The sequence below is a fragment of the Lampris incognitus genome, chromosome 8 (assembly GCF_029633865.1).
Source record: "Lampris incognitus isolate fLamInc1 chromosome 8, fLamInc1.hap2, whole genome shotgun sequence".
In the NCBI taxonomy this organism is placed as follows: domain Eukaryota; kingdom Metazoa; phylum Chordata; class Actinopteri; order Lampriformes; family Lampridae; genus Lampris; species Lampris incognitus.
The window spans coordinates 17,082,361-17,093,769 of NC_079218.1; the positions used below are offsets into that span (position 1 = coordinate 17,082,361).

Below are 11,409 nucleotides of genomic sequence, written 5' to 3' on the forward strand. Positions count from 1 at the left end.
CCCTTTAGGGGTCCTAATTTATATCAGGTCCCATAAACACACTGTCTTTCGCACATCTTCCAGGCATATGAGCTCAGGATGCACCATCACTCCACTGATTTAATGGATGGGGTTTGCCTGCTCCCTTAGTCTCCACTCGGTCCCTTGTGCTGTGGTAGGCAAAGGTGAGAGGTTATATGGTTCAACACAAGGCTATAGTTTTTCCCTATTCCTAACCCGGTCAATTTGACAACTGAGTTTCAATGTAAAATTGGACAAGAAACCTTAATCATGTTAATTCTCCTGATGGCTTTCCCCATTTATCATTTGGACTGGGACACTTTTGTCTTTTGTAATCTTGGCAACTCGATGAAAAGATCCACGTTCATATCAGTTATGGTCATTTCTCCAACTATATATAAATAAGGGTCTATTTTACTCCCTAAAATCTTATTAAGATATACTAAATGGACCTGATTTGTTCGTTATTAGGACATATTTTTCATAAATCCTGACCACACCCATAATAGCAAGTCTGAATAGTATGCAACGGTAATAAATATTCACCCCATAACGGTTTTTTTTTCTCCAATTTTCAGCCACTGTGCAGTAAAGTTGAGGTTGTGCATTAGAAACTGATTCTCTATTTCTATCTTAAACAACCATACTTAAAAATTTTAAATTCAACAAATTTCTAAATATAATAAACCTCGGTTCAGTCAAGTGCCTTTGTCTATGAGATTAGCGTCCCGAGGGACATTTTACCCCAAATAACCTTGACTTCAATTTCGTTAAGGCGTTTCTTATCCTGGAGATTTTGGCGATGGTCTACTGTGTGTTTACTACTTGGCTCCAAGTTTGTTTTCATTTGAATAGCAAAAACCTGGCTCTTCATTGTACTAAATGTACACATTGACAGCTACATTTTCTAAAATCCTTCCTCAGTAGGGCTTTTGCACATGCTTATTTTTTTCATAAAAACATCTATAAACATGATAAATTCAAGATCATGCCCTCTCAAACCAAATGACTGCACAAAATTGAATGCGATCAAGAGGTGCGCGTTTGGTTGCTTCCTTAGCTAGAATCCACAACAGCCTATATGCTGCTGATCTGGGATAGCATGGGCTGTGCAGACCGGAATGGTTTCCTAGAAAATGAAGAGGACTCACTTCAGAGTCAGAGGATGTTTGTCACGACAGCCTATTACACCCAGTTAACCTTAGGGTTACAGGGGTGAGAGGTCATTGTAGTTACATTACCATATTACTATAATAAATTAGTAACAAGAAATGTTTACTGTAAGCATACCTAAAACTGCTCCAACATTTTGTAGTATTCCCATTTAATGAACAGTCAAAAAATTATGGTCAAAGTTTACATACAGTATTAATGGCAACCATAAAAGCAAAGCACGGCAAGTTTTGAAATTTCAGAAGCAAACACGAACACGTATGGCCATTAGTGTATTATGTGCAATAAAACCTGAACCTAATCCAAGAGTGTCATCTCTATGCTTCTTGTCCTTGTTTATGTAGGTGGTAAGAGAGAAACTGTAAAAGAAGATTTCCACAATTACTGAAAGCTCCCTCTCCCAACTGGAATTAAACTAGAACCTTCCAGACTTACTGAACAGGACAGGACACGCTGTCTGACCATAAAGTACTGATCACTTTTCCAGTATCTCTTTTAGCAAATCAATAGCCTTAATTCTATTACCTCATTATTTCAGATAAATAAAAATATATCATTTCAAAGATGAGTATTTTTCAAACAGAAAATACTGTCAGTATAACACTGCCCAGCTGTTATCAGTAGCCAATTAGAGTAACAAAAACTCTTTCTCTAAAAGTCTTATCCCATGAACACTTTAGTTTGCCATGTCCAGTTGGCAGACAGCTTTGCTCGGCATTACAGCCAGCCCACACCAATCAGAGAGTCACTATATATGGTAAGAGATTTTTTTTCTGTGCCTTGCAAAGGGCCATGTGCAAACACCGTTTGCTTGTTTAGAATGACTGGACCCATGGCTTTTCTCCTTTCAAATAGGCATTGTTCCGTTCTCTTCTCCGTTTAAGTCAGGTAATGCCTCCCTCTGCTGGTCCCACCACATCATAGGCAGTCCAAATTCAGCTCTTTCGACGCAGGCCTATGTTGTGTAATTCACGTGAGCGATGAGGTGATGAGTGTCGATTAGTTTTTCCCCACACGGATGTTGGGGTTAAGGAGAGGATCTAAATTTGGGTCTAAGCCTGCTGACGCACGTCCAAGTTTGGCCATAATGATTATCAGCGTAAAGAATCCTAGAACCCCAATCAGAAGAAACACGAAGACCCGCTGTTTCCAGGTCAATGAAGTCCTCTTTGCACCTGTCCGGTTTCTAAAAAAACAAAATAAAAATAAAAACAAGCACAGACCAATTTAATCATTTGTAATTTTCACATACAGTACTGGATTTGAACTTAACAGATAAGGTGAAAAGCTCTCTCTAAATATCTAGATCAGGGGTGGCTAACCATGTGCCATGGTAGAGCTGTGTATGCAGGTTTTCATTCCAGCCAGACTCCACACCAGGTGATTTCACTTATTAGCAACTGTTACGGCCCTAGTGCTGTGTACAATTACCCTCTTGTATACAAACCTAGGGTTTGTTACAGCCCCAGTGCCGTGTGTCTGTAATTTTCCCTCTCCAGGTAATGCCCTGCCTCCTGTGGAGCTGCTGACAGAGCCCATGTGATTCCAATCCTCATCAGCTGGGTATAAACCTCAGAGAGAGATGGCCAGTAGGCCAGCATTGCTGGCAACCAGTGAGAGAGAGACGGTCAGTGGGCCATTGTTGGCAGCCAGAGTGAGAGAGACGGCCAGTGGGCCATTGTTGGCAGCCAGAGTGAGAGAAAGAGAGAGAGACGGCCAGTGGGCCATTGTTGTCAACCAGAGAGCGAGCTCTTGTGTCAGTACTCTATACTCCTTGAGGAGGGTGAAACCTGTGTTAGTGTTCTTGTTTCTTTCTTTTTGGTCTGACCTGAGTTTGTTTTGTTATCTAAGCCTGGTTAGTTAAGAGCCAGCTTCTTTAGTTGCCCTTTTTATTGTATATATTGATTTGGGGTTAATTTTGGTTAATAAATCTGTTTGTTTTTACACCTCGTTCCACCTCCCACCTTTCTTATTCCCTGGGACACTTATTTTCTTTGTTACTTCCCCTCATCCCCTGGACCTTTCACGGGGGAACGTAACAGCAAGCCTTCAACCAAAGAGGAAGAATGTATCAGTGAAATCACCTGGTGTGGAGTCGGGTTGGAATGAAAACCTGCATACACATGGCTCTCCATGGCTAGCCACCACTGATCTAGATGATAAATGATACTTACTTGAGAATTTGAGCAAACCAGCTAAGTGCTGGCCGTCGCCGGTACTTATCATCATCAAAATCAATCTGTGTGACAGAGCTATGACCAGTGTCCCGTGTGTCATAGACCTTTCTTGGTGATGATGCTGAGAGATTTAAAAAAAAAAAAAAAAAACATATGCGAAACTTTCCATGACAAAGGTAAATATTACTCATCTGCATTAGTGTAAAATATTCATTAACTAGGTATTGCACAACTATTACACAGACAAGGCAAGCTCAAAGACAACCAATAGTGATTGAAATTTACAAATTTCCTAATAAGCACTTGGCTTGGGTTTTAGGAGCCACATCAGACTAAATAAAGAACACAGTAAGATCTAAAAGCAAGCAACGACAGCTGATACACAGAATTTTGCAGTCTTATACCTGCGTGTATTGTGATGGTGTCACAGGTAGTGGCAGTTGTAAAGTTGATCACAGCATGTTCTTGCACAATTGGCTCCACATTGTTATGGGGAATGTCATGATCTTCTTGTGCTGTAAGCTGAACAGATGTTGAATTCTGGCCGACATTGGAAGTGTAAGAGTGGCTAGGGTAAACCTCACTTTTCTCTTGTGCTGATGAGAAAAAAAGACAGAGATGTAGACCAAATACATGTTACTATACAAAATATAACCTTAAGGTTTTTTTATGAATAAAGTTGCTTTTAGCCATGTGCCTTCATGACATATTTGAAGAGAGAACTCACTCACCGTCAAATGTAGACCAGTCCGCATAATCAGTGACATCATTTGGTGTGCTCTCTTCAAGAACGCCACTAGGATCTTCAATCTGTCAACATTTCCAAATTGACATTTTTATACTGCAGAGTTTTTATCCTAAAGCTTACAATGGAGAGAGAATTCACTTTTGCACTTTCTTCCCAAAATAAAACTACGAACAGTATAACTCAAAAACACCTGACTCCTAGCTACAGTGGTGCTTGAAAGTTTGTGAACCCTTCAGAATTTTCTATAGTTCTGCATAAATATGACCTAAAACATCATCAGATTTTCACACAAGTCCTAAAAGTAGACAAAGAGAACCCATTTCAACAAATAACACAAAAATATTATACTTGGTCATTTATTTAAAGAGCAAAATAATCCAATATTACATATCTGTGAGTGGCAAAAGTATGTGAACCTTTGCTTTCAGTATCTGGTGTGACCCCCCGTGCAGCAATAACTGCAACTAAATGTTTCTGGTAACTGTTGATCAGTCCTGCACATCGGCTTGGAGGAATTTTAGCCCATTCCTCCATACAGAACAGCTTCAGCTCTAGGATGTTGGTGGGCTTCCTCACATGAACTGCTCGCTTCAGGATTGCTTAAGGTCAAGACTTTGACTTGGCCATTCCAAAACATTAACTTTATTCTTTTTTAACCATTCTTTGGTAGAACGACTTGTGTGCTTAGGGTCGTTGTCTTGCTGAATGACCCACATTCTCTTGAGATTCAGTTCATGGACAGATGTCTTGACGTTTTCCTTAAGACTTCGCTGGTATAATTCGGGATTCCATCAATGATGGCAAGCCGTCCTGAACCAGATACAGCAAAACAGGCCCAAACCATGATACTACCATCACCATGTTTCACAGATGGGATAAGGTTCTTATGCTGGAATGCAGTTTTCCTTTCTTCAAACATAATGCTTTACATTTAAACCAAAAAGTTCTATTTTGGTCTCCTTCATCCACAAAACATTTTTCCAATAGCCTTCTGGCTTGTCCACGTGATCTTTAGCAAACTGCAGACGGGCAGCAATGTTCTTTTTGGAGAGCAGTGGTTTTCTCCTTGCAACCCTGCCATGCACACCATTGTTGTTCAGTGTTCTCCTGATGGTGGACTCATGAACATTAACATTAGCCAATGTGAGAGGCCTTTAGTTGCTTAGAAGTTACCCTGGGCTCCTTTGTGACCTGGCTGATTATTACACGCCTTAATTTTGGAGTGATCTTTCATGGTCGACCACTCCTGGGGATGGTAACCATGGTCCTGAATTTCCTCCATTTACACAATCTGTCTGACTGTGGATTGGTGGAGTCCAAACTCTTTAGAGATGGTTGTGTAACCTTTTCCAACCTGATGAGCATCAACAACGCTTTTTCTGAGGTCCTCAGAAATCTCCTTTGTTCTTGCCATGATACACTTCCACAAACATGTTGTGACGATCAGACTTTGATAGGTCCCTCCCTGTTCTTTAAATAAAACAGTGTCCACTCACACACTGATTGTCATCCCATTGATTGAAAACACCTGACTCTAATTTCACCTTCAAATTAACTGCTAATCCTAGAGGTTCACATACTTTTGCCACTCACAGATATGTAACATTGGATCATTTTCCTCAATAAATAAATGATCAAATATAATATTTTTGTCTCATTTGTTTAAGTGGGTTCTCTGTATCTACTTTTAGGACTTGTGTGAAAATCTGATGATATTTTAGGTCATATTTATGCAGAAATATAGAAAATTCTAAAGGGTTCACAAAGGTTCAAGCACCACTCTAACTGGCTAGTGTTAGATGCTGTCTGCATTTAATAATGAAAGAGTTTCTGTGGCTATCTACTTCAAGCACACAACTTATAATTGATGAAGTGCTTCAAAATGCATAAAATGTTGGTTTGTTCATTTTTCACATGTAAAAACATGTTTGTTTGACTTTTGTTCCTCATGTATCTTCTTTGGCCCAGCATGGCTGACTATCTCAGTACTCCCAAAGAGCATTTATCAGAGGGATGAAGTATACCTGCAGTGAGGCATGATACATTCTCATGTGTTTCAGTTTAAATAGTCATATTCAAGTACCTGTATTATTTATAAAATACTGAAACCATTAGGTAACAAGTACGGGGGGATTTATTGATTTGAAAGGTAAGTGGTAAAAAGCAATAGTGAAGCAATTGCAACAGAAGTTTCAAGGCAATTTGATCTCAAGGCTTGTCTGGAAATTATCTAGGCACGATTACAGGTAATGCATTTATCCCTGTGTGAAACTCAACTGTCACAGCACCATCACAAAGTGGAGAACCAACAGAAACAACAAAACATTGTGGTGAAGCAAATAATTATGTCCCCGATTGCTAGAATGATCACTGAAGAATGATAGTTTAGTAGCGAAAGGCCCTTACCAGTGGCAGCCCTAAACCAGCTCGAGCCCAGTTGACTGATGACAGCTGCTCTTTCAGCATGTCAGCTATTGGGCTTTCCAGGTTAGAAGGTGGAAACACTGGACCTTGACAAGTGGGACACTGGTATCCCGCTGGAGCCGTATGGAGGGGCAGACGTGCTGCCAGATTATTAAGACAGGACCAGTGGAACACATCTGGGAGTGAAGGACAGGAGAGAGGAGAAAGTTTCAGCATGCAGAGGCTGGGGCTGGATAACTCAAAATAATGACATTGTAATGGACAGTTCAGGATTTGTCTGACCAAGGTGAAATGAGGATTCCTGTGAGTTTCACACTATAAATGCTAGTAATTTTACCATAGCAGATCAATCTGACAGTGTCCTCAGCAGTTAGGAGATTGTTACACAAAGTGCAGTTTGGGTTGTAATCACTGTCCTGAAGCCATTGCAGATATGACTGCACAATGCACTAAAGGGCAGAAGAAAAAATAAAACATAATTAATGTGAGAGAAACATATGATGCATCATGTCTGTGAATGTTCTCATTCATCTAGGTCATGGTTATCCAAAGGAATTGAATCGAGTGCAACTGGACTTGGTATATATCCGTGAAGACATTTCACCTCTCATCCAAGAGGCGAAACGTCTTCACGGATATATACCAAGTCCAGTTGCATATGATGCCTCCTACAATATGCATGTTTACAAATTAAATGTACAACTAACCTTGTTATGGTTGGAGACCAGGCAATGTTCACAAACATTTACGCGATGTTCAAAACAGAACAAATTGGTCACTTTCCGCTTGGGACACTTGCACAGACCCATAGCAGCTGCTCTGTGGAAAACAACCCAATGAAGAATTATTTTTTTTTATCATTACAATTAAAGAGCTTCTGAGCAGTTGGTATACGACGGACATTTTTAACAGTAGACCAATTATGTTTACTGTAAGCATATATGGTAATAATTAGTATAATGAATGGACAGACTTAAATCTGGGCTAATGTGGGCAGACTTATTTTTCAACTGTGTACAAGAGACAATCAAACCAGGAGCGTTCGCTTTAACATTTATTTTCATAAGTAAAAACTTGCTAAAACACATGATTATTCTGTCTTAATTACATATTTTTTTCAACATTTTTTTCACACTGCAAATTTTCAAAGCACTTGGTTAGTTCATATCACCCATTATATGACATGACATGTCGTTTTTTAACTAGAGTTAAATGTATTGAATTTTCTAAAGACATGCTAGCTGCATAAAGGTTCGTCTGGACACATTTATTGAGAGAAATGTTTCATCAGTCATCTGAGTGACCTCTTCAGTCTCAACTGACCACAGGTATCCCCACCCATGGTGCAGAAAGACATGTTAGTTGGAACCAATTTTCCTTGCAGAGAACCTGAATATAGTGGTTTTTCCTAGACCAGTAATATTCCTATAAAACTTGTAACTTTGCTGTCTGTCTATGAAATCAGTAGTCACACTTAACATGATCTTAAGTCATCATGATCACAATAGTCTCTTTTGATATCAGTTTATGTATTTAGTTTATGTATTGTTTATGTAGTTGTACGATAAGTACTGCCATAAATGTATATTTTTTTCTGTCTTTTTTGACAATGTTAACATAACACCTTAAATAAAGGACTGTGTAAGTTTCTCTCGTTCATTCTGTTTTTGGGATATGTGCAACAGATCCTTGCCGATGTACCCAAAGCTAATATTAGAGCTAGCCTTAGCTAACACCGTAGCCAGTCTGACTAATCCATAAGAGAAGTTTAGAGCCAACTAACCAAATAATACTTGTATCATTTTGGGCATCCTTAATTTATTAGTAGAACGTGATCACACATTACGTCACACAATCACACACTGCATCATATAAAACTCCACATTGCGGAACATACGTATGGCACATTTATTATTCACCATAAACACTTTGAATGAGGAACTGGTTGCTATCATCATGGCATAAGCCGTTTTCTACCAGCTTAGGTATGATTGGCATAGATGTCAGGGTTTTCTCACTATGATCTATCTTCGGATAGTCTGAAATGACAATGTATGTATGTATTGATTACAACTGATATAGTTTTACTGTAAATTCCAACATTGGCATGAATCCACTGTGAGGAAGGCCACGATATAGACATTTGGTAATTTGTTCTCATTCACAGCATGTAACAGCCACTAAACCCAGAGCTGTCAACATTTTTCAGTCTGAACTATTTTATTAAGTAAATGCTGGATTTTTTTTCTCACTTCTTACATTTATGTTTCATCAAGGGCTCCAATTATGCCATTTTACACTGATTCAGCAGCATATGCTGGTTTCTACCAATATACCATTCCTGATCCAGTGGCATATGCCAGTTTCTACACATTTACCACTACTAATCCAGCGGCACATTCCAGTTTCTACCGACTCCTAATCCAGCTTTCTTTTATTTAAGACAAAAGAGGGTTTTCACTTTTACAAAGAAAAGGAGATGCGCCTTGTTTTGTATAGTTTATAACCTACCTCAGGTATAAAAAAGGATTCTTTAATTTGATAAAGAAAAGATAAAAGGAAAATATATTTTGTAGATTTTTGTTTGAGAAATTAAGGAATATTTTTCAGTCATAATTTGTCTTCAATCTCATTTTATTTTTAAAAAAATCGTGAGAAAATCGTATCGTGAACCCAGTATCCTGAATCACATCGAATCGTGAGTTGAGTAGCGTTACATCCCTCCCTAGTAATTACTGTCATTTCAAAAGCATCGCACATGTCCCAACAACGGACCGGACGAGAGAAACTTACACATCCCTTTATTTGTACGGCGCAATGTGACGTTAACATCGTCAGTAAAGACAGAAAAAATATATACACATTTACGGCAGTACTTGTAAAACTAGCCCGCTGCCATTCAATTTGCACATGCATCAGGGGGCGGGCGGTCCTGGGTACGACGTTAAACTGCAACTGCTGGGTCGTCGGCGACTAAACCGGCGCCGCCCCCCTTCAACCCTTGGGTTGTTGTGAGAAGGGTGTGTGGACACCCAGCAGGACTAAAAACAAAACCTGTCAAAGGGCGGACGAGTTCCTCTGTGAACCAACGGCCATCCATACCTGGAGAGGAATGGCGACCACCAGGTACTCCCCCTACTGGACACAATGCTGACTCAACCAGACTCAATCGCCATAAACGGTGGAGGAGACTTGTTGAGGCACCAGCTGTGCTCCTACGACCTCCGTAGGTTACGGAACTGATGATGATCAGGGGGCGGGGCTGGTGTGACAGCATGACAGTGGCCTACCACTTTCAAGCGGCACCTGTCGTTAGGAGACGGACGGTATGTGCCAGTGGAAGACGAGCGTCATACTACCACTCTAGGGACCGACTTAAGCCGCTTGAACCACTAGTGGCACACCATCAGCCACTTTTCGATCTCGGCGCGACTAAATGACGTTCAAGACGTCTCCGGATGTGATTTTTTTCTTTAGATTATTGTTATTTGACAATGTGACATTACTGATCAGACTGGGCTGCTCCTGCGTACACAAGATATCTCTTGAAAGCTACGTCTTTGACGGCGTCAATATTCCTAAATGTCAATTACAAAAGTCCAATATTATCTCAGTTAACACTAATGGTCAACCCGGTGGCTACCAAAGTAGCTGAGGCTAGCTGGTCGAGTAAACTCTGCTCTTTAACGCTACGTTATACTGAACAATTTCAACGTTAACCTACCTGTTAACGATATAACCGCTTTATAGAAATTACCTCCGTTTCAGCTGATGTTGTGCAATGTCATTTAAGATCCATCAAGCTCGCATTACCATTTTCTCTAAAAGTCCATCACCTAGCTATTAGGTGTAAGTGTGAAACTTAGCTGCTAGCCAGCCACTTCATGTTTATATGCCACGTCTCTTCCGCTTATCCGGAGAATCGGCTTCTTTCTTTTTTCTTTCTTGGTTCGTAAACAACATAAAGACGTATATCGCCCTCTACTGTCATGGAGTAACTAGTCTACAGGACCCAAAAGTGTGTCCACGGATATTTTCATTCTCTCAGTCCCCAAACTCAGCAGAAGCAATAGAAATGAGAAATGACGGAATCTTTTTCAGTAATCATTTGTCTTCAATCTCATTTTATATTAAAAATAAAATATAAAATATGTGGTGTAATGTTTGCCCCAGTCTATAACCTAAACAAAAGTTGATGGTTGTTTTGCGGATATTGTACCATTATTTTACTTTCTTCTTCACAAGGTCACAAACTGAAGTGATGGCCCATATGCACTGCTGCACCAAAGAAGAAGAACTAGGCTACCTATTGTTCTTCAGTATTTTAAAGGTATTCAGCTCAAAGTTTTTGCCTTACTGCGAAAGAGTAGAATTTATGACTTATTATAAAATCCTTTAATCATCATATTTTGAAGATTGGCAGTATCAGTACCCTTAGTCTTAACCCAAACTTTGTCCAACCCTATCCCTGAACCTCTGTGGCTGCAAATCCAGCTAAATTTATGCATGTGCCACATGATTTATGACTTGGCAATGCACTCAAGGAATTCTGCTTTATTTTAGATGAGAACCATAGCCTCTAGATTTGTGGGTGCAACATAATTCAGGATAACTGCACCATCAGAACATTGTTGAAGATCCTTAAGGCTGATTGTGTGTTGACCTTGCTTCCTGCCATTAATTTTCTATAAAACTACGCATCCTCCCATTTTTCTTCCACATCACGTAATGCTTTCTCTATAAACTTGCCAATAAGGTCCATATGTCTGACACCTGTGGCACCTAACACACTCCCACTGTCACACTTTGGCATAACAAAGATGATAAATACATAGCCTAATAACCCATCACATCATCACCGGGTTGTTTTTCCTATTTTCCATTTTC

The 11,409-nt window shown here is 39.7% G+C and overlaps 1 protein-coding gene across 4 annotated transcripts; it reads right to left on the reverse strand.

The window, feature by feature from the left end:
- Positions 1 to 1,315: 1,315 nt before the first annotated feature.
- Positions 1,316 to 10,395, reverse strand: zfpl1 (zinc finger protein-like 1). 4 transcript variants are annotated; one of them, XM_056285108.1, is made up of 8 exons: positions 10,280 to 10,395; positions 7,230 to 7,341; positions 6,860 to 6,971; positions 6,505 to 6,698; positions 4,082 to 4,160; positions 3,755 to 3,946; positions 3,348 to 3,471; positions 1,316 to 2,359 (listed from the first exon to the last, which is right to left on the reverse strand). In XM_056285108.1, the coding sequence occupies exons 2-8, from the start codon at positions 7,329 to 7,331 to the stop codon at positions 2,173 to 2,175; spliced, it is 990 nt and encodes a 329-aa protein (XP_056141083.1). In that variant the 5' UTR covers positions 7,332 to 7,341; positions 10,280 to 10,395; the 3' UTR covers positions 1,316 to 2,172. The 4 variants fall into 4 exon arrangements, with proteins under 4 accessions (XP_056141083.1, XP_056141084.1, XP_056141082.1 ...); XM_056285109.1 differs by having other exon boundaries at positions 7,230 to 7,336; positions 10,247 to 10,393; XM_056285107.1 differs by having other exon boundaries at positions 10,247 to 10,393.
- Between the last annotated feature and the right edge of the window lie 1,014 nt (positions 10,396 to 11,409).

Coding starts and splice junctions, on each gene's coding strand:
- zfpl1 (XM_056285108.1), bottom strand. CDS start 7,331: ATGGGTCTGTGCAAGTGTCCCAAGCGGAAAGTGACCAATTTGTTCTGT. Junction 4,161..6,504: donor CTGGTTTAGGGCTGCCACTG/GTAAGGGCCTTT, acceptor AAATGTTGACAG/ATTGAAGATCCTAGTGGCGT. Junction 3,472..3,754: donor CACCATCACAATACACGCAG/GTATAAGACTGC, acceptor TAAATCTCTCAG/CATCATCACCAAGAAAGGTC.